The 24,075-nt window shown below is 37.8% G+C and overlaps 1 protein-coding gene across 2 annotated transcripts in view; it reads right to left on the bottom strand.

Annotated features, from left to right (window-relative positions):
- Window positions 1-24,075, bottom strand: part of Syt1 (synaptotagmin 1) — a 402,656-nt gene that overhangs the window by 150,290 nt on the left and 228,291 nt on the right. For both annotated transcript variants that reach the window (XM_051139676.1, XM_051139675.1), the window contains exon 4: window positions 4,684-4,868. In XM_051139676.1, coding sequence (XP_050995633.1) covers window positions 4,684-4,868 — 185 coding nt within the window. The remainder of the gene's footprint in view (window positions 1-4,683; window positions 4,869-24,075) is intronic.

Genomic DNA, 24,075 nt, shown 5'->3' on the forward strand with positions numbered 1-24,075 from the left:
AGGGATGTACAGATAAGCTTACATTGTATGCATAGTCGTTCCTCACAATTAAAAATCATGAAATGTCTCATTTCCATGTTCACTAGTATGTTTGAAAATTGAAAGGCATCTATATTAGCTGTTCTCATATTTTGTACTGGCCTGCACATTTTCCTTGGGCATATGCTTTACATTGTTTTTAATGGAGTGAATGTTATCAATTTCTTTTTAGCAATCACTTGTTTTATATATGTGTTGATGCAGAATCTCACAGAAATTGAAGTAAAGCATATGAGCAGTTGGCTGCCTTCTATCTCTGACAACAGTAAGGAGTATTTACTAGTGTCTAACTATCATCAGCTTTCAAGCTGATCTGGAAATTCTTACAGAACTCAAGTATGAGAGGTTTCCCCACACTGTAAGAGGCCCCAGGGCCATCATACCATGGCCTGTCATCTTGCTATTCCTGTCTGTTAGTCACACGGGCCTTTTCTCTGCTGTCATCACTCTCAGTGGAGATGCTCCTTTCACTCATCACATACACCGAGAGCATCGCTGGTGCTTGAAATGGCAACCTCCGTCCCTGGCTCCTCCTCGCTAACCCCACGATGATCTCCCAAATCCGTTTGCAGCAAGACTGACAGAGCTCATTAGTCCTGCTTTCTGCTTAGAAGAACATCTGAACAGAGTTGAACTGTTGTCACACGTGTCACCCTTTGTGCTTTTTGACACATCTCAGGAGTTGACAACGAGTCTGAAAAATTGAAAATTACAATTTTCAAATGCATTTAATCCTACACCATTTAATTTAGAACGATTAATTTATACTTGGGTGATTTTTAAATGTTAAAATAATTTTGTAAGAACCAAAGCAGGAATCTGCGCAGTTATTGATAAATTGCATTAAGATGACTGAGTCTGACTAGCGCTCATTAGGTAGAGGCCTCCATCTGTCTCTGAGAACCCTAGCTGTGTATAATATTTAGTACTGTCATAGGGGGTTGGTATATAGAAATTATGGTTTAGGTAGTTTACTTCCCTGTAATAGTTTGATTTTTTTTTTAAGAATAGAAAATTCCTTAATGTACCTACCCACTGATGGAAAATAACCTACATGTTACTCCATTGTCACTTTAAAAAATCATGAATTTAAATACTTTTTCCAAAGTTCCTTTTCAGAGATGACAATTTATATGTCATGTTTCAGCCCAATGCAATTTGAAATAACTGAGATATTAAATCTCCTTTTCCCTGAGTGGTTTTTGCCAGAATAGAAGGTGCAGGACCATCTCTGCAATGATTTTGCATGAAATGGGGCTAAATTTCTACAATTCTTCAGTGTTCCTGTTCATCACCAAGGTGATTAAGTCTCTTCCTGGCCCAGAGCCTGAGCTTCATCAAGACGTACACTGTACCATCACATTAAAACAGACCTATTAAGTCAGTAACTGTTATAATATCTTGAGAGCAACATTTTTCCCTCTGTAGGAAAAAAAAAAAAAAACAATTGCATATGAAAAAACTTGTAAGCCCAACAGCTCCAAAGTCAGGCAAATTGTAACAGGGAAGCTTTGTTGGGAACCTAGGGCCTTTGATAAAGTTCCCAGACTTACAGGGGCATTCATATCTGTGGTTTGCTTTGACATTCAAACTTTGCCTAGTCCACAGTCACGAGTAAAAGTATTTGCTTATTCTAAACTATACTGTTCAGATGGAATTTGGTAAGGCACACTAAAAAAAGGTGGTACGAGGGACTGCATTTTCTTTCCTGCCCATCAGTGTAACGCTTCCGAATCTGTTCTATTTAGCCCGTGTTAGCAATGTTTAAAATGAAACACGTCATCTTGGCACATCAGTTGAGTTCAGCCTTTTGATGTCAGAATGATAAGCCCTGAGCTGTGGAGTCCAGCCACCAGCACTGATTGGGGGTGTCTAGTAGCAGAAGAAACCTACCGCAAGGGACAGTCCAGAACAGTCATGAGACACAACACAGATAAGGAGGACATAGAAGGAAGAAATAAAAATTAAAATATCCACACACATCAGTGAAAACCACGGAGAAATGACCTTTTCAGTTTTCTGATTCTACAAGTTGCTATCATCTTCTCTGTATGGTTAGTGATCTCAGGACTCAAGATATTAAAACCCTAAACATGAATCTTTTGTAATATAAATATACAATCGAGAGTTTACTTTTGAAGTCATTGCTGAATTTTAAGAGATTATTTCTTGGTTATAAGACCTTACTATAAAGATACATAGCCGTGAGTGTTGAATTTTGAATTTCAGGGAGTGTGGAATGGATTGAAGTAATAAAAACTTATTGATTGCCCTCAGGCCTATATAGCTTCAGGAGTCATATCTAAAACTGTTCTTATCTGTCCTGTCTTTAAATGAAAGAGCCATATACTACCCTTATTTCCCTGACCCATGTTCACTGTGATTTGCTATATAAAATATTTTGAAAACACAGTGTTTAAAAATTTAATCAGTATAATTTGGAGGCTAGCATGTGACAGATAATTCTTCTAAAATATGTTTGTTTGTCTTTAGCCTTCATCTTCTTAGCTATTAGCTACTTTTGTAAAGGTTGGTAGAAACATATACTATTGTTACATAAGTATTAATAGGGCATGATAATTTCACTTATTCCAATGTTTTATTATATACATTTAAAACCAAAAATATTCCTAGCTGAAGCCTGACTTACATAAAACTATTGCCTTAAAGTAATTAAACCCATTTAAGTAGTTGAAATTCTAGATCTTTAGCTATACCAGCAAATTATAAACTATCACTGACTTCTTCTTACTATTTTCTATTGAATTCATATTCTTCTGCCCCTACCCATCCAAAGATCAGGGGGTGGATGGGACATCACTACCAGGTCTTTAGGTGAGATCTTGGTCATTTATCCATGGTGTAATGAGGATAATGGCACTGTGCCATCAGAGCATCACAGCATACAGAACAAACCCACAGATGAAATTATAATGTTCTTATCCTAGAAAGAAATGCTATAGTTACCACTTAAAAATAATCAGTGCTTTTAAGTGTTGATACCAGGACACACACACACACACACACACACACACACACACACACACACACACACATAATTATAAAAATAGCACCATATATTCAAATTATTGTTTTCAAAGATATTGCTAAAATAATATCCTTTTTCTAGCCCATGTTCACCAAGAAAAATTAATTCTATACTTAATAATAAAATGTTTTTTTAAAAATATATGATACTGTCTAAAAAAAGCTAAATGAATAAGAAAGGGAAAAAAACATTAGTATTAAATCCTACTTGCTATAACCCAATACTGGAGTATCTAAATTAAGTGAAGAGAAAAACCCTCCTTATCTGTAGCTGTACACGAGATTCTGTGACTGATGGGAAACTGCCAGAGAAATTGAATCTTTGCTACCCTGAGCTTAGACCAAGGTCTCAGAGCATGGCAACAGACTTCACGTCCAGTCTATGGCTCTAACACCAAGCTGTAGTGCAGGCAGAGAGAAGTGAGCCCCTGGGAAATTGCTGTCGATGAACCCCACCATGTCTTTGAGAAGGAGTCTAACACTCAGACTGGGACAGAGGATTAGACCATGAGAATGAGTGTGTGGAAAGCGAGGAAGCTGTAAGTACTATGAGGGTGGGTTAACACCTGATCAAATTCCTCTTACATTCATGTGTTCATGATTCAGCTAACAGCAATCAATACTCTAAGCCAGTCAGGAGAAACTGTCTATATGTTCCTACTTGGGAGTGAAAAGAACTTTTTAAATGATCTGACAGGAAACAATAATTACAAATATTTCTATAATAAATCTTTACGTTCCCATTTCATATGAGCTAAATTTTCTTTAAAAGCTTTAATGTAAGCATTGTCCCCAAAATGAAGAAGCATTTCTTACTTTTTATTAAACTTTATCTTAACTAAGTTGTCTTGTTAACTTAGTTGAAAATATGCAGCTCCCCCAAGGGCACCAAACATCTTCTTTGTGCATGGGGAAACAGCTCAGGCGCATAGCCTATCAATAGCACCGGCCTTCTAGTTATGATTATCAATCGAGGAAATATAATTTTGTCTTCAAACTCACCCTTGTTCTTTAGGGATGGATCCTATATCCCTTCACCACATATAACTTATGATTTCTGGCATCTGATGGCTGAACCGGCAGGTGTATAGCAATGTTGGCATTTATCAAGTTTGATAAAGGGCTTTATCAGAGACTCAGGGCAGTGCATGAGTCAGAAAGATGCCCTGTCCAGGACAAAAAGCATTCAGGTCCCCCCTTTTTTTTTTTTTTTTGCCTAAAGCAATTAAGACTGGCTAATGAGATGGAATAAAAATGTCCTGGAATTATTTTACTATGCCAAGCTCATGCAGCCACATCTGATAGTATAGAAACCCGTGTGTGTGTGTGTGTGTGTGTGTGTGTGTGTGTGTGTGTGTGTGTGTGTATGCACACGTGCGTGTGATCAGGAGAATAAAATCCCACTGTATCTGTCTCCATTACACTTTGGGAGACTGAGCAAGACCAGAAAGGGCTGTCAACCATCTCTACAAAACCAGCATTAGCCACAGGTTGTCCATTTCTCCAAGCATCTGGCTTAAAAGAACAAGCCCCCTCCTCGCGGCCTCTCAACACACGAGTTTGTGCAGAGGTACAAAGGGTGAGTGAGTACATTACCTGATCTTTCATGGTCTTCCCCAGGTCCTTCACGTCTTTCATGTTGATGGCATTCTTTCCTCCCTTCTCCTTTCCCTTCTTCTTGTTTTTCTTTTTGAACAAACATTTCTTACAGACACAAAAGCAGCAGGTCACAACTAAAAGGACTGCAACTATGGCTATGGCAATTAAGGCCCACGGTGGCACTGAAAGAGAGAGAAAGACAGAGAGAACCATGACCATCAACAGTGGAACCAGTTAACTCAATGTGGCAACGACATCCATCTCTGTGCCTGGGTTTCCCCAGAGCTTGTTTGGCTCCAGTGGAACCGTTCTGTAGAATTTTATGAGCTCTGTGGCCTGTGCCTAGACTGCTCTCCTACCTCTATATATACCACATGCCACCTTTCCCTTATGCTCCAAGCTGATTTTCCACTCATTCACCTCTTCGTTTATTCAGAGCACAGCTCTCCAGCTAGTTTTCTGAGTTTGAAGATTGGTTTCATTGTTCACTCTCTCTGTTACATGTACTGCCTCAGTTTCCTTGTCTATTCAATAGAAGTAAAATTGGTAAATACTTAGTGAGTCTTTGGAGAATTAAGAATTCAGATGCAGTGGGCAGCATGACAAAAGCTGAATTAATGTCAACTGAAATTATTCACCAAATACTAGATGTTATCTTAACATGTTCTGGCATGGTAGGATGTGCAGACATTAATCACACAAGCAGAAAGCCAAATATAAAAATCATAACCATGTTGAAGGCAGGGAGTAAGTACTTGGTGCCCTGAGAATGCATCCTGGAGAGATGTATAGGGCCTGCCCAGGCAGAGGCTGTGTGACTCTGTCCTGATTGCGTCACACTTGTGTCCGTGTTCTTCTCTATCAAGTAAGGCATATAGTGGCACCCACTCCCTTTGGTTGCTTAAAGTTAATAGATTAAAAACAAGTTTAGGATAGCATTCAGCACACATCAGGAGCTCAAGGACTGGTAGCTGTCATTTCTTTTTGTATTCAGGGCCTAGAATTCAGTGAGGTCACGAGTCCTTAGGAGGAATGAGATTTATGAAGAGATATCAAAAGAAAGGTGGACATCTTCAACAGAGCTCAGTGAGAACACACAAGGGATGGGGAGGAGGGAGTGATGAGTTTGGATATTGGAAGAGGTGGTTAACATAACAGAATATATGCCAAAAATGCACACGGAGAGTTTTCCATTACAGCTGTCCAACTGCGAAGAGGTAAAGCATTTCCCTACATATATGTATATATATGTAAGTTTCATGGGTACATTTGAGATTTAACTTTGACTGGAATGGAATTATTCATGATTCAGATCTGAGTTCTTCAGATTCTTCAGAAGTAATTAGATTTGTCTGTTGCAATAAGAAAAAGACATTGGGCACTGAAACTGTGAGAAAAAGCGTCATTTTCTTTGAGCTGCATAAACATCATTAATGCCAATGATTGTTGAACACAAGTCAGGAGTACTCTGATAAAGTAAAAACACTTAAAATTAACCTCTCTTCAAAGCGGAGAATCCACTCTTGTGTGCTCTCTCTGCATTTAGCTTTGTAATGAAGAACAACCACTCTGCATATTATTGAATATTAGATACTAACCCAAGGACATAAAATTACCACTTTTGGTACCACGTTTATAGCTACAGAAATACTTGGGAGAATAGCAGAGATAAGTACACACCCCACGACATGTTTTCCTAATGTTCATTAACCTATTTGAAAAAAGATGCCTTTTTTTAAAAAGTGGAAATCAATGCAAGTTCACGAAAGCAACGCCACTATTCAGAAGCCTCCGCTTAGACAGTTCTTCCTCTGATGACTGAGTTAAGATGCTGCCATGTGTGAGCGGGAGGCTCTGTGCTCAATCCAGTCATGACAGAGCTCATCCTGTCCCTTCCTTCTAAATCTTGTAAGTTACTCTCCAAGTCAGACTTTTGGGATAGTCTCTCTCAGAGAGCTACATAAAGGCCTCACATAAGACAAGACCTAGATGATTTGACAAGTTCACAGAAAGAAAATAAGCTGTAAGAGCAGAGGAACATTATTTAATAATTAAAAAAAAAAAAAGTTAAAGAGAGGAACGTGGGATTACAGGAAGAAGTCTGAGAGAAAGTGCGCGCGACTGGCAGGCAGTCTCGAGCCTCCGAGAAACTTTCGTGGCCTTCAGTTCTGAACCGATAAGCAAGTTCTCCAGCGCTGTGACCTTTGTTTCTTAGGGCATCGTTACTAGGTGCTGTATTTGCTTTCAGTTCATCTAACGTGCAGGTTAATTTTAATCTTAACTATAATTACTAGAATTTTCTCAAAATTACTAGTACCTTTATATAGAATAAAAAAGCGCACTCTAGTTATTTTGTGCGTCTACACAAACATCAATAATAATGTAAAGAAATAGCCATGTTTAATAAATGGAATTTTTTGAATGCAGGATTTATATTGAAATTTTACTTCATTGAAGAGAGAAGTGGAATATTTAAAATTAGTGAGTTTACTAAAGAAACAGCATCAGCAGCATTCACTCAGTTCAGTTTTAGTATAGTGAGAAAATCTCACAGAACACAGCTTGGGTTATTGAAAGTCTGTTTATTATGGTCTAATCACCACGTATGACTTTAGTCACATTGTTTCTTTTAATCTTTTCTGCAACTTTGTTCACCAGCACTTCCATTTTACAAAGGAAAACTAAACAGGTTGAGTATCTTGAAAACCTTAAATGTCTTTAGGTTTTTTTAGCTACAAAATGTGTAAAATTAAAGAAGCATACAAAGGAAAAAGTCTGTCTGCTTTTGAGGCCTTTTTAATAGGAAATTTTAAATGAAAAAAAAAAATCCAATAAAGCAAATAAACAGCCATCTAAAGTGTGGCCAGGAGCAATTTCTTTCCTTGGTATAAATACACTTCCATCAAAACACTGCTACTGGCACTGTGTTCAGCGGCTGCTTATCGCTACCAACTACCAACAAATGAAATTTCAAATCAGAATTATAACATTTAACTTAAAGGCTTTCATCAGAAAAATAACAGACAAGAATGAAAACTCTGAAAATACTATTCTTAATTTCCAGTTAATGAATTAATTTTTCTTGTATTTTTTGAATTAAAGGAGCAGGTACATGAGAATGAAGCCAAAGGAAAGCTTTTAAAATGATTGTTTAAGTTATACTGGTGGAAGGCAGAAAAAAACGTCCCATGTAACTCGAACTTGCTCTTTCTTGGAAATTGTGAACAGGCTATAGACATCGGGACTTCTCTGCTCATTCCTACCACTCTGTTTTTCTTTTTCATTTTCTTTTTTCTGAGACAGGGTTTCCCTGTGTAGCCTTGGCTGTCCTAGAATCCCTTTGTAGACCAACTGGCCTTGAACTCACAGCCATCTGCCGGCCTCTGCCTCCCAGGTGCTAGGATTAAAGGCGTGCACCACCACGCCCGGCGCACTCTGTTTTTCTTATGTGTGTTATTTTTGGAATGCTCTTCTTTCTTCTCTTTGGTATCTAATATTTACTCTTTAGGCTTACAACAAGTGTTAGAAATGACAGAATTTTAAATATAATTACTAGACATAGTTGTTAAATCCCAGTGGGATTATTGACTATGTGATATAATGTATTGGGTAGTTTACAGTAAACTTGTGTAAAATATCATTTAAAATAGTAATTAGTATTTTAAATTTGCATATACTTAGAAAACATTTTAATACATCCTTTTCCTATGCATGAAACACACTTCCTACCGATTCAAAATTTGTAGAGTATTTGTGATGTCAACATTACTATTGACATAGACACAGTGAAAATCTTAGTTATCATCTTGAAATAAAATTGCATTAATAGGTCTTTTATTGGAAAATAAAATAGCATTGCTCCCCTCACTAAGAAAGATTACTCTTCTGTGAAGGTGGCTGTCAACTGAAGAGTGACATAAGCACTTATTCAATCCAAACATTAGTGGGTGCGGACCGTGTGTAGTATCCTTTTCTCAAGATGGGAATACAGATTAAGCAGGGGATGTCAGATGGTGCATATCTATCTTTTAATTTTCTAGTGCTGTAAGGTAGATGCCATTTGCTTTATTAAATGAAGCCAATTTCTCATTTTGCTGGATGGCTTCAAGAACATAGCAGGGTGCATTGTGTGATGGAATTGACATGGTTTGATAGGCGCTTGCATAGATTTAGGCTGCATGGGCATATCTACTGAAACCAAGTGGTAACTATTCTTTCCAGCATAAAAAATGCACATAATCTTATAGCAAAACATCCTTTGTTTTCTACAAAGGAGTTTTGGCACAAAATAAACTTTAAAGAAATCAATTACTTAAGAGACTCTGAGGAATTTCTTCTTCTTTTCAAAATGGGTCCTTCAAATATCCTTTTCTTTAATACAGGAGTGAGAACTACAAGTTAAAGGCTCCATAATTATAAAGCTATTGCACAGTGTACACTTTTCAAAGGAAAATCTTTAGCATTCCCCCAGGACCCCCTCCACTGGGCACTTGGCCTCCTGAATCTAAAGCCTGCCCATCAGAATGCACTATACTCAGAGTCGCCCAATCAGTAATTCATAAGGCACCCTGTGGCCCAGGGATGCTTCAGCAGGTAGCTCAGCAACTCTGCTTTCTAAAGAAATGCTTTCTAGTGACTCGGAGATCAGAGTGTCGCTCGTAGACACCCACAGAACCACGCTCTACCCCTCTAGTAGGAGTGAGAACAGTCTGCGGTGCTCTCCACCACTGGCTTTTCTTGGGGCTCCTAATCTTAGCTCTTCAGCTCCAACTCCCTCATTCTTCTCTTTGTCTGTAGCTCCCATTGCCCGCCAAACATGTCGTGGGTTTACTCTTTGGCATCTTGGTTTAGGTCAGAGCCATCGCTCACTGTTTTTGGTATCTCAGGCTTGATTTTGCTTTTACAGGCGGCTCTGCATTTTGTGCCTGTGGCATTACCATCCATCATCTTAAGAGATCACCTTAAATTCAGGTCCTTTTCCCTCCTAAGATGGGCTGCTGTTATTTCCTTCCTGGGAAATATAAGCTTGTCTATTTGTGCTAGTCTTAGACCACCAAGGGACCTCAATCCAATTTTGTTGCTATGGACACTGTAAAAACTTAGCGGTGACTTCGGTATTTTCAGTATTTGACACATCTCTATTTGTTCAATGAAAGCCTCACTCCTGCACTCACATCTCTGTAATGAATTTGGTGGCTACATTGCGGAGTTGTGCACTCATATGTCACTGCAGCATTTCGTCAACTTCTAGCTTACTCCAAATTATTCATCATCTTTCCAGATCATTATAGTTCTCCAAGATGAGAACACAGCATGAAAATGCTTGTTCTGCTATTAACTAACGGGAAAAGGAACTGATTTCAAAGCTTTGCTTCTGAAACTGTTTATGGATAATTAAAAAAAAATTACCAGGATATGCTAGGTGTATGCCTGTAATCCCAGCACATGGGGAGGCAAAGGCAGGAGGATCTCTAAGTTTGAGGCCGGCCTGGCCAACAAAGAGTGTCCAGGATAGCCAGAGCTACACAGAGAAACCCAAAAGCAAGCAAGCAAGCAAACAAACAAACAAACAAACAACCCCCCCAAAGCAGTATAAACATCTTATAAATATTGGCACACACACACAAAGCAAGCTTTGTATTTAAAAGGTTTTCATAAATTGCAGAATGCACATGGGGAAAATCACTGGATATATGTGGATTAAGATATTAGTCACCTCGGAGACAGAACGTCAAATGCAAATTTGAAAAAGTATTTACAACAGACAGAATATACTTTCAGATTAAAACAAACAGACAAAAGTCAGGATGAAGAATTTCTCATTATAAGCTAAGCAGATACAAAGACAATTTTTGGTACTTGGGTATTTGATAGATTCTCTTTTCCTCACTTTTAGAACAAGAATTCTGGACCTCCTTTGTAATGATATAGTAAAGAGTTTCATTCAGAGTATGTTCAAAGAGTTAAATATTAAAAGGAAAACATAATTGTGTGTGTGTGTGTATGTGCATAAGTATGGTTGGTAAATGGTTGGTACATCCTGGTCAAGGTCTTAATTCCTGGGTTAGGAGACTATTTGGTTTCTAATTAAATCCTAACGCAGTGTATCAGGGTGAGTTTCATCAAGACTGACCGACTCACCAAGCTCATGGTCATTTGACTTTCCATTTATTCAGCTGGTCATTAGCCTTTTATCTAATTGGTCATTTAGCCTTTCACTTGTTTTTCCTTGATAATGTGCTGAGCATTTAAGTTGTGGAGGGAGGTGGGTGCAGAGGACGGAGAACAGAAAGAAGCCTGATCCTTGCCTCTGAGATCTTAAAAATAGTCACTCCAAGAAAAACTCCAGAAAGAGATAGGAAGTGGGACAGAGGCAGAAGTTCAGTGGAGCTGAGGAGCTGTACCTGCTACAGGCTGGGAAAGAACAAGATAAATAGGCCTGGAATTCAAGAAGGGCAGCATGGAGGAGGTGAGTTTTGAAGGATGTTCCAAAGCCTTGCTTGCTACCATGAAAACACTATGTTCAGGACTTTATGCTCTTCTCCCTGCCTACCCAGTCCCTTATTTTGTTTGGTTTCTAAACTTTTCATCTAATTGATGTGGGAAGGATTATAAGCTTTGTCACAGGTGAAAGCAGTCTTGGCAGGCTTTGCCCTTGGACAAGCCATGGATACTCCCTGAGATTAACCTCAGTAAGGACAAGAGGAGCAGCAGGTTTAGACCGAGCTTGAGTGCACGTGGATTGGGAAAAGGATCAGCCAACAGGCCAGACCAGCACGCAGGCCAGAGACACCTAGGGACCTGTCCTGTGGAAAGGATACCAGAAGGTTCGCTCTTGTTTCCCTTTAACCTTTTTTCCCTCTTGTGTAAGATAGTTGGGTTGTATAATAAAGTTTAATTGTTAAGAAACAGAGCCAACAAATTGATTTCCTAATGATGATCCTGTTAAACAAAACACTCAGCAAGAAAAAGACATCAAAATCTACATTAGATTTTTGTTTTGTTCTGTTGTTTGTTTGTTTGTTTGTTTTGTTGTGTTTTGTTTTTGGAGACAGGGTTTCTCTGTGTAGCTTTGGCTGTCCTGGACTTACTTTGTAGATCAGGCTGGCCTTGAACTCACATGGATCTGCCTGTCTCTGCCTCCCAAGTGCTGGAATTAAAGGTGTACACCACCAAAGCTGGCTTCGATTTATTTTTTTAAACCCTAGTAAATGAGAATAGTTTCCTTGTCACATACTCAGAAACCCTTCACCAAATGGCGCTCACAGTGACTTTCTTAGGGTTATGTTTTGTACATTTCCCTCAACCCCACCTGTTCGCCTTTTCAGTTTCTGTCCCCAACAAGAAGCAAACTGGAAGATCTGTTCATAAAAGTATGCTCCAGAAGTTATCTACAGTATTGATGTCAACCATACCTGTGGTTTTTCAGGGTTGGGAGGCTTTGTTTACTCTCAGTGTATGAGAGACTGCTGAGTTCACCCAGTACAGAGGCCACTTAGAACATCACTGCTTGACATGATGGAAGAATGCTAACCAAGTCTGAAATACTTCAGAGTTTCATTCCATGAGGGTGACTCTAACACACACAGAACGACCGACAGGACAGAGCTTGGAAAATGGCAGATTGAATGTGCTCTCACTGCAGCCTTACTCTGTATATCAAATGAGCACTTGTTTAAGAAAAACCTTTACTAAAACAGGGACCCTGCCTCCTTATGTACACCGTCAAGAACTGCTATTACACAGAACTTCAGTAAACATGTGTGGCTTTAATATGCACAAAGCCCCTAGCTGTTGTTTAGTAAAATTTTACCAGGGGCTCAATTCCTTGACCTGATTTCAGTATTTACTGTGCTGCTGGTCAAATTCAAATACACAGGGAAATAAGTTCAGGCTCTGACGTTTCTCCCTGAATGCCTCCGTTAGTCTTGATAATCAGTTACTTGACTGATGGTCATTTTATCTGCACCAAATCAAATATTACTATTCAGTGTCAATAATGATGATGATGATGATAAATCACTCTGCTTCAAATGATAAGGCCATATCTTCACAGTACTAGAAGGTTTGAATTTGATGTAGAAAATGATGTTTGGTCTTTGGGTGGATAAAAACTACCAGAGGATTTAGATAAGGTGCAGGGTCCGTCTGCCAGCTTGTTAGCAGCAGGCTTCTGGAAGGCGTGTCTTCTTCTTAAACAGGAAGGATGCCAGGTGAGCTGGCAGTGTGAAGGCCATTCCCAAACTGATCGATTCTGAAGCTTCTGGAAGTTTGTAGCAGGTTTCAATCATTCTGCAGATAATACAATTTTTCAGCTAAAGGGAAATCCATTTATCTATGCAACTTTTTAGTGGGTCTCTCTCAAGTTCTGATTTTTAAGTTTAGAATTAAAGATAAGCTATTGTTTAGTTTTTTTCCCTGTTATGGAAGCTAGTGTCTTCTCAATTTCTATATAAGAAAAATTTAAAATAAGTAGCTCTTGGACTTTGCCCCTTTTCATGTTGGTTCTATTTTGATGCTTTGAACTGGTTAGAAATTTCTTTAATTTGTTTTCTATCTTGGCAAAGATGCCCAAGGAAAATAACATATTCTAAGAATGGAACATGGCTCCTTTTGGCAATTGAAAGACAATGCAATATTTTTTTTATCAACATTTCTTTTCTCAGCAGTTTTATGTTGTTAAGATTCAATTTAGTTTTGACGACAGCACACTAGCTAAAGGGGAGGACATGTTCACTGCTCTTTTACAATTTAAGACTATGGCTATAGATAACAAACAACCAAAATTCTATTTAGTTGTATCATATGCTTTTTAGAAGACTTTTCCCCCAGTATATTGTGCATAATTTTAGAAATCTTTGTATCTTTGGAGCATTGGTTGTGCTGACAGGAGCTGGTGTGGCTGCTGTGCCTGAGTAGAGAACAGGAGGTCTGGGTCTTCCCAGTCGTGAGAAGGAAGCATCAGGCTCATTAACTTCATTACTGCCCAACTGACAGGTAGACAACACCGAGAACAAAGCTCCTTGCTTGTCTAGCTATCCACAGGATGTTTCACTTCGATGATCCAATGGGTCCCCACTGCTCTAGACCACACATTAATTTTCTTCTCAAACTGTTGTTTTCTGTTTCTCTCAGTATGTTTCTCTCCACGGCAATTTCACATGTCTGTTTTCCTAGCTGAAGTGTCATTTTGTCTGTTTGTATTATGGGCTCTTGGATATAAACTTTCATCTTTATTTTGAATACCTTCTACGATCCTAGATTTATTTTCTGGTCTTGTTTTTAAAAGAGCTTCCTTATCTATTCAATCTTGTACATGGTGGCTTTTCCCTTGGGGTTTGTTCTCTTCTGTTTAAAAATTTATTCCTTTGTTTGGAGTTTCTCTGTGTCTAAGCCTTGTGACTGTCAGCATATGACCTCAAGGCCTTCTATGACTCACGCTTAAAGTTCTTAATAGTTCTTGCAGATCTCCACTAAGAATATAGAATTCGCTTGGCTTGCTTTTCTTCGTGAACACCAGACAGATACTTTAAACATCTGTCTGGTTAATAACATTCAAGAACCCTTTACTTTGTTGTTCATCCATATTTATTCGTTCTTTTTGTCCTTTTAGAAATGAAAGTAATTTGCAAATACTAGCTTACTTGTGTTCATTGTCTTCATCATGGAAGAAGCTATCTGGAGTGACATGTTTTCTCTCCTACCTTAGCTCCTATGAATGCCTTGGCAAATGCTTATTGAACTGTAAAAGAATAATTAGAGGGCAAGAAAGCCTACTCAAATCCGGAGAGAACATGGCTCCTTTGAACACCTCTTAAAAGCCAAAAGGCATCCTAGTTCCTCTGACCATTTCAGTCAAAGCTTGGTTAAACCTCAAAGCTATGCAAATTCTCCAGATATTTCAGAAAAATTGTACAAGTATACTTTATATTTTACAGAGATGATTTACAGAGGTCATTGCTCTCTGCCAATGATTTTTTCCTAAATGATTTATCTACTTGAACATGGTCAATCAAATGTGTATCTGTGATAATATTATGGCTTTACTAAGCAAATTTTACATAGTTACTATACTAATTTTTATTTTTGGAGTCCTTCCCCCTTGAGACCCTTTCATATCATCTCAATTGGTTTGACCTTAAATATCAAACGGAAGACTGACTTAGAGAGAATTACCTCAAACTTTCAGACCAGAGCACGGAGGACCTGAATGTGGTTTCTCTAATGCGATTCTTATTAGAGTTAGGATCAGACAGGGTTTTGTGATGCAGTTTGAGTCTCTTACCATATATATTCCAAAATTCTTTTGTTACCACAGTGAAAACTGACTAAGCAACTTTGTTATTTCCAATAATAGTTTAGTTTTGTAAAAACATATTAGACAACATTCCTATCAGGTTTCTTTGAGTACTCAAAAGAATCAATGGAATATAAAAAACAACTGTTAATGATTTCAATAATAGGACCACGTATATACCACATAGACCATAGATATACTCTAAGCTCTACCTTTTTCTTGCCAAATGCGTCATTCCTGTTATTTTAACTCTGTGAACCTCATCTTTACTATTGGTACTATGAGAAATGAAAGGAAGGTTTAAACGTATGTGTGCTTTGTGACGTGTGACTTTGTAATATGAAAATATTTAGAGTAGTGGACAGCAGCACAAATGGGAGTTGTAAAGATTTTTATTATCACTTCCAGTAAGTTCTATTAAATTTCATAGCTTGAAAATATGAAAAACTGTGTTTGCTTTTTTCCCCTGACAAGTTATCTGGATGAAACATGGTCAGTTTTTATATATGTGATATAACCCCCCGTGTTTTCAACATGTTCTGACTTAGGGACATATTAGAATGCCAGGCAACATTCTAAAAACACAGATTGCTGGCAACAACTGAAAATCAAGGCATTTTGATAGTTCTCAAGCCATTTTTTTTTTGAGAAATGATAAAAGTCTAACTTTGAGGAGAATAAAAAATAGTCATTTGGCTAGGTATGGTGGCTCACACCTGTGATTCCAACACTCTGGAGGTAGAGGCAGGCGTATCGCTTTGAGTTCTTAAGGCTACCCTGGTCTACAAAATGGGTCCAGGACAGCCAAGGCTACAGAGAAAGCCTGTCTTAAAAACCCAAGAAAAAAAAAATAGTCATTTGAAGCCACAAATAATGCAAACCTCTTTAAAGTATTACATTTCTTTGTAGTTTCAGTAATTGGATCACCCAGGTAATACTGATACAATGTTTGAACACAGCACTCAAGATGTTGGTGGCAAGACTTCACCCTTTCTGTTGGCAGGTGACAGGTCGGCTCAAACACATGCTATGCTGCTCAGTGTGTGCACTAGTAACAAGACACCTTTAATTTTCCTTCACAACTGGCTGAGAATGTAGAGCTTGAGAAACTGAACCCAATACCATACTATCTCACTTAATTAGTGATCCTTTTTATTAAGAATCAACTTTATATTCCATGCTTACATGGAGTAATTTATAAAATATTTGTGCTATTCATTTAATTTAGTCTTTATTATCTTTATTTATGATGGTCCAATCTTAGGCTTAGTTCTTTGAACCAACAAAGTTCTTGTAACTAACCCAATTTCTAGTAGTTCCTATTTCAAATCAATGATTTAAATTACTTAAGATACAACATTTGGTCACTTACTATTCTAGTGTTCAAATGGAGATGCCTGTGTTTTCTTTCTTTTTAAAAAATAGAAAACCTTTATTTTCTGCTGTCTCTTCTCAAAAAATTTTTGAAAATAGGAGTCTATAATGTTCTTTTGTTAGCTTTGACTAGAACTGGAACACTGACCCAGTGGGTCAAATGGATTATTCATACTTTAATATGAATTCAAATTTTGATATGAAATCACATTTTAATTCATATTTTAACATGAATTAGTAAAATAATGAAGTAGCAGATTTTACTAAGCCATCAAAGCTATGAAATGTTTTACATTTTGTTTCTGTATTTCACATCAATAAAATAATCAAAGTCAGAGCTTGGCCACTATGGTTGCAGTTCTTATGGCTGTTTGCTTTTATGCTTACAGTATCTTGAAATCCAGCTAATGCCTAGAAGAAATGTAATTAGCTCAATAGACTTATAGCTTTTGAAAATTCTCTCAAAAACTTCAGTAGATGGATTGCTTAATATGTTTAGGCCAATGCATTTCCAGCAATGTAAACGTCAGTATTTGAAGTTCATTTTAATGCCTTTCAGTGAATGACTAAAAATTGGCAAATTTAGTGTGCTGATCAAATTAGTATCTATGAAAAAAATGTTTATTTTAAATTAAATATTGTTGAGTAGAAAGGGAGAAAATACTGGAGTGCTGGTCACAAAACTGCTGGAAAGAAGATCCTGAGAAGGAAAACAACAACACAGAGATGAATGGAGTGGTGTGTGTGTGTGTGTGTGTGTGTGTGTGTGTGTGTGTGTGTGTGTGTACCATTCCCCCAGGGAAGTAGCTCACTGGTTTACAGGTAGTGAATTAGCATGCTAATTTCTTTAGTCATTGCGGTCTGAAGTCTTCTTAGGCATTTGTGATAAATGGGACATAAACTAAGACTACGTTCTAGAGACTTCAGGGAGACAGTGACTACGTGTTTGTATTAACTGGGTTAGACCACTGAATCTTCTGCTCATGGCTTCACTCCAGGCCCTTCCTGAAGGTTGCCATGCTTCTGCCCTATACCTTGTCTGTCCACTTCTCAGCCCTCCACTTTGGGATGCTTTAGGTCTGTTGGATATATGAGGGAGATGAGGAATAAGAATACAGCTCAGAGGCAGGGAGTCTGCTGTGAGCTACTTTGTTCTCTGGCACTTTTCCTGGTTGTCTCTGAGCAGCACAACTCGTGAGATGGGGAGGATGGGGAGGAGGAGGTGAGGAGATTGGGAATGGTAGAGCATTTCCAGGAGAAGAGTTGAGTTGTTTCAGCTCCAGCAGCCCCCAGGAAGTGGCAGAGAAAGCAGTTGGCAAGCTCCTGTTCCCACACTGTCAGAAGAGATCAGGTGCTGTATTTACAGGGTTCCGTGTGTGTGAGAAGCACAGACACACCCTCAGGACTACAGCCACGTTAGCTTAAGGATGTACGCTCTTTCGTACAGCAGCAGCCTGTGGAGTTGGCCATGCAGTATAGTTGTATAATATTTACTGCAAAAGTGATATTGGCTTTATTCCTTACCCCAGGCCCACCGAGTAACACTGAGGAGTTTAAAACAGCAGATGCTAACACCTACAGCTAGGAAAATACCACAGAAGAGTCATGCGGTTGGGGCTAGATAAGAGATGTTTCTATTTCATTAGAAAGTTAAGACAGCTACTAGTTATTTTTGAGATGTTTTGTAACTTTCCAGGCAACGTTCCATCTGCGAGATGAAATTGGGCTTCTGTGAAAACAGTAAGGTAGAATAAAATAGAGACTTCTTAATCCCAACCTGCCAGACTATGATCAGAAGGCAGCAATGAAAAATAAATATGTGAAGTGTTTGAGGAGTTGTGATTGGTTGTTTTGAGTCTTCATTCGGAAGCACAGTCTCGTATAAATGGAGGTCCCTTTGGCACCATGTCAGTAGAATATTATTTTGAGTTAAAAGAATGTTTGGGGTTGAATTTTAATAAGGGAAACAATAAAATCAAAATAAATTATAGTCTTTAACTTTACTTCTATTTGTTATGACATACTGTAGAGAGGGCTAGAGATTTGGAGTGAAAGAATTCTGACTTTAAAACCCAGTGAAGTTTTTCTTCTTTGAGAACTTAACTTTATGAAAAGTAGGAATAATAATATCACAGAGTTAATTTTAAGAATGACATGCAATTTGATGTAAATATCTAGCATACATGGAATTCAATAAATATTATATCTCTCCAACATTTTGAAGAGTAAAGATTAGATATCAAATTCTTCTCTAAAATTTAGTAGATGTTTTTAATCCTAAAAGCACTCTTTGGAAATGTTTAAAATGTTTGATAGAAATATTCAATTATAGGCTTCTTTAAAAAATTCATTCCATTTCTCTCTCTTCAAAATGAAGAAGAAGAACATTGGCCTGGTGTGACCTCTACCACCTGAAGGGAACGCGGATGATCTGGACTTAACCCAGCATGAAATGAACATTTGAGTCTTAGAGAAACCTTAGACTTCTGAGAACTAAGAACCTATTTCCAAAAAAGGCAGACTGAAAAGAAATAAACATAGCTTCGCAGCAGATTGAAGATACAAGAATAGGGTGTGGGGCTTCCTTTAGCTTAAACACCTGATGCTTTCTGGATTTGAGAGAATTCATCTAATGCGGATCACCAGGCCTCACAGGAAATTAAGGTGTTGGCAGATGGTTCTGTCCTTCTTGTAGAACCATCATCTACACTGACACGACATCCTACTGTTTTAAACTCATAAGCATACGAACTGACCACATTACATCTGCTTTAGAAATCTGTAGGACAGTATGAGACTTCTGAGCACTTAATGGACCTTAAGAACTCCTAAGACAATGACAAGTTGGTCGAGTGTGGACTTAGCAACTGTGTGAAGTAGCTAAAATTCTAACAATGAAGATACTCTGAGCCATCTTCAACAGTTTACAATGTTTTAAAAAATATATTTATTAATTTATTCATATTACATCTAAATTGTTATCCCATCCCTTGTATCCTCCCACCCTCCCATTTTCCCCTTACTCCCTTTCCCTATAATTGCGACTGAGGAGGACTTTCTTCCCCCTGTATATGCTCATAGAGTATCAAGTCTCTTTTTGGTACCCTGCTATCCTTCCTCTGAGTGCCACCAGGCCTCCTCATCCAGGGGACGTAGTCAAATATGGGGCACCAGAGTTCGTGTGAAAGTCAGACCCCACTCTCCACTCAACTGTGAAGAATGTCCTTTCCATTGGCTAGATCTGGGTAGGGGTTCGAAGTTTACTGCAGATTGTTTACAATGTTTTGAGGGGAGAATTTCTCTAGGTGTAAGACACTCACTAGGTGATCCTCAACTTTTATTTCTTTTGATCTCATGATGTGCAAATATTTCAATTAAATAATGCTATTCTTTTTCTCTTTTTGGCTTAAGACTCAAGTCAAACAAAAGAGTACTGAGAGCTTTCTCTAAAAATGGAAAAGCTATCCCAGGAAAACAATCTAACAATACTCACACGGATGGAAAGACTCCTATCTTCAACTTTCTAATAGATTGTGATCTTTGGCTGAGGAATGTGGGATGGAGGGACGTATACTGAGCTCGGGAGCTTTATGAAGGGTATCAGAAAGCTAGGAGTGGGAACAGTGAGACCTTCATTCTATGTACTTCCCAAGGCACAAGACAGTGCATGGGATGGTATGCTAGAAACAGACCATAATTCTGTCCTAGTAGTTCATTGTAATGACCCTAAGATACTTAAGCGTGACAACAGATGGCAACCTGTGTATAGAGAAAGATTTGTAAACACTAACAGTCATTTTGAGCCCATTAAATTGGATGTTATTACTAAAGCAGCATTATGCCATGATGCTCCTTGTGTAATGCTGCATCTGTCTGCATTACTAAGAACCACGATTGTCGCCTCTTTGCCATTGCCTTGATTTATATGCCTAAGTTAATCTTTAAGCTTACAAGTATCGCACTGTGCCAGATTCATAGGGAATTCCATTTCATGTCAAATGCTTGGCTTCTAACCTTAAAAACTGTGTATGTCGGGCTAACCCCGTTTTATGTTTAGATCTAGAGACTGAATTTTCTTGTAGAACTAAGAATATCTACCCTCATCAGATACTGTTTTCCCTTTAATCAGAAGAATGTAAAAGAACTGGTAACCACAAAGGATAGGATGGGGAGAAAGTTTCTGTTGAGACTGACGACAGTGATTTGTGCTCTTAGTTCCGCGTGCTCAACATTTTTCAAGTCAACGAAACTCTTATCCCACTAGCAAAATTGCAGGTCACTTACCCCAACATTTTTGTCCAGATTTCTCATAATTCTTAACACACCATTTCATTTTCGTCTCTATGTCGCATTTATGTACATTTTGAGTTGCCTTCAAGGAACACACAATTCTGCATTCATGCTCTTTACTATGAATTTTCGCATATGGTTCCCTAGACTCTAATTCTATCAAACATTATTGTAATTCAGCTCAAGTAAGAGGGATAAGTGTATGACGTGCGCTCATTGCTAACTAGCTGAAGAACTATGAGGTTTTGGTGCTGTAAGGGTCCATAATCAGCCCTGACTGTATCCTTTCTCTTCTCCAAAGAGATAAGCTTTACACAAAAACTAGTGCCACTCCTTTTTTTCTAACATCCTTTGGTGTAGATAGTGATTTTTTTTTTTTTTTTTTTTTTTTTGGCTTCTTGGTTGGATATCAAAGGCACAAATAACAAAAGTAAAAATAGAAAAAAATGGAATTATATTTAAAAAGCTTCTGCTCATCAAAGAACTGAAGAAAGATATTCACAAGCTATTTATCTGACAAGGAGCTAATATTGAGAATATATTAAATATCCCAAAGAGCTGGCCATCAAAACTCTCCAAATAGGTCAAAGAACTAAAAATAAACATTTCAAAAGACATGCAAATGGCCAAGTATACGAAAATAAAAAGCTGAGTCTCACTGATCATCAGGGAGCTGTGAATCAAAATCACACATCTCACTCTAGTGAGAAAGGCTGTTCCCAGAAGACTAAAATAATAAATGCTGCTGAGGATACAGAGAAAGTGCAACTTCCTTGGTCTATTCAGGGCTTTCATGTCACGTGGACTGTTTGAAAGTCAGACAAGATGCTAAGTCAGAAAAAATAAATAAAAAAAAACCCAAAAGCCTGACAGCCTGTGCCACTACCACAGTCATTTTTAAAACAAAGTCAATTAGAATATTCTTCTGTAGCATGATCCACACGGACAGCAAACTAAAGTTGGCTCTAAGCTGATGAAGTGTTTCCTTCCTTTCAGATAGAGCTGAATTGCGTAACACACTGCTTATATCTCTTGAGGAAATGTCTTCGGTGCCAGTCTCATGGTGATCTGCCATGAACATGACTGTTCAACTATCTTCCCAGAAAACTGCTTCAGAAGGATTTTGTTAGGAACATGACCTCCATTGTAAATAAGGCTAAAACTCATATTAGCAAAACTTGATTTGAGGCTTCCTAAGTTCATTTAAGGATGAATCATGGAATAATATGAGAACATTCAATAATATACATATTATAATATTGATATTGTCCCTTTGCAGATAAAATTCAAATGTAGGAAAATCAGGCGAGCTATTGGCTTTGACAGATTGCATCTTTTTCTGCATCAGATAAAGTAACTCACATTATACTTTAAAGATGGGTTCCTATTGTTACCAAACTTTTGTAAGGGCACCCATTGTTAATAGTCGTATATTTCTTTCTATAGGAAGATCTTGGAGTAAATACATGAAGAAAGTACATGTTACCACTATAAGAGATGATAAAATATTCAGTAGAACCTGTAATTTGGCACAAATAATTAAAAACTCACAAGAGTTGGCAGGACATTGTGCTTGAGGAACTCATGGACCTGCTCATCTAAATGCCAATCTAAATGAAGCCCAATGACAAGAAATTAAAAATGTATTTCCCTGGATATATTAAAGTCAATCTTCAGCCATAGGTCTTTACAGTGAGACAATGCCCCAAATTTCTTTGCAGCCTCCTATTTTGAACACTGAATAGATTTGAATTGTATTATTTAGAGGCAATTAAATACACCTGTGCTATTAAAATTAGAATTGCAAATACTTATAAAGAAAATGTGTTCCATGAAGATGAATTTGTTGTGCTGTTTCTCTCATTGTCTCCATGATTGCATGACAGAAACGTAAGGCAGTCATTTGCTTTTAGCTTTTAACTGGAATCATGGCTTTCATGCAAAATGTGTCCACTTTCAGTGCCTAATGGCATGGCAGAATAAACTGTCCCTCTCTGGTAAGATATCTTATCTTAGAACAAAGGGAACCACTATTCATTTTGCACTCTAGGAATGTATTTTTAACTTAAGAATTGCTTAAAGTGAAATAATCATAACGAAGGAAATAATGAATGGTTATGCTGTCTCCCTATGAAAATTTACATTATTAGACATCTTTGTAATAGTGTGGCTAAGCAAACATATTTGGAAATACACACTATGATTATAACATTTAGGTAGAGTTTTACAAATATACCCACCTCTTTGCGGTGGATTCAAAATCGCTACAGTAACAAAATGTACAGGCACAGAGCAAGTTCCTTAAGAGCCCTTTTCTGTGCTTGAAGAAGACTGTTGATCTTGTCAAAGTTCTATTTGTTGTTCAAATCAACACTCTTTCTTAACCCGCTAAGGGGCTACTGATATGCTCAGTTATCACGCAGAGATTAATGCACACAGGAATAATAGACTATTTCCTCAGAGGCACAGGGATAGTGTGAATTAGGACTGAATTAAATCAGTGTTTGGGATTTCAGTATTTCTCTCATTGGTTGGTCTACAGCTAGGGCAGAAGACCCACTACTGCTAGTCAGATGTAAGAGGCATCTGTGGACAATAGCTGCTAAATATTTTCTTCTCTGACAAGAGACAGGCTTGTAGGAAAAGGAATCCTTAACTATCACCACCACACCACTTCCGGTTGGATTGCCATGTGAGCATACAATGTTTGGAGCTGCCATAATTATAATTTGAACCATTCAGTGAGTGCTCAAAATTGTTGTAATCACCTATAAACTACCTTGTAAATTATTTTCCTGAAATTTCAGTTCACCTGAACGAGTTAAATGTGTTATTATTTAACTTGTCTATATAAGTTAGGGTAAGTTAGTTCATGTAGCAGTAACAACGAAGCCAAGTTCAGGGGCTGGGCACAGAACAGGCATACTGTTCACTCCTGCTTGAACAAGTCTCTATCTATTGTAGTCACTTAGAGGCTCTAAGCTGACAGGGCAGAAGCATCTCGAAAGAATAAGTTCTGGATGGTCTCACAAACAGACAAACATCATAGCTCTAAAGCAACACTTATCTGCTCACAGCTCACTTATACAACTAATGCTACACTCTACTTACAATAGGGTAAGGAAGTACAATTATGTTGCGAATGCCAAAGCACAGATAACCATAAATACTTGTTGAAAGGGTGCTAATGACCACTTATTCAGCTTAAGATTAGGATCCTGTTACTTGCAATGGAGGCATCTTGAAGATGACGATAATGTTAACAATGTAAAATGATTAAATGATACCATTTTAACCATTTATAATATTGTATTAAATATTGTATTAAAGTACTTTATTATTATTGTTATTGTTGTTATTATTATTATTATTATTATTATTATTATCATGATAAACATGGCCTCAGAGATGTTTCTTCTTGATGCTCA

The sequence above is a fragment of the Acomys russatus genome, chromosome 31 (genome assembly GCF_903995435.1).
Source record: "Acomys russatus chromosome 31, mAcoRus1.1, whole genome shotgun sequence".
NCBI classification, from domain to species: Eukaryota; Metazoa; Chordata; class Mammalia; order Rodentia; family Muridae; genus Acomys; species Acomys russatus.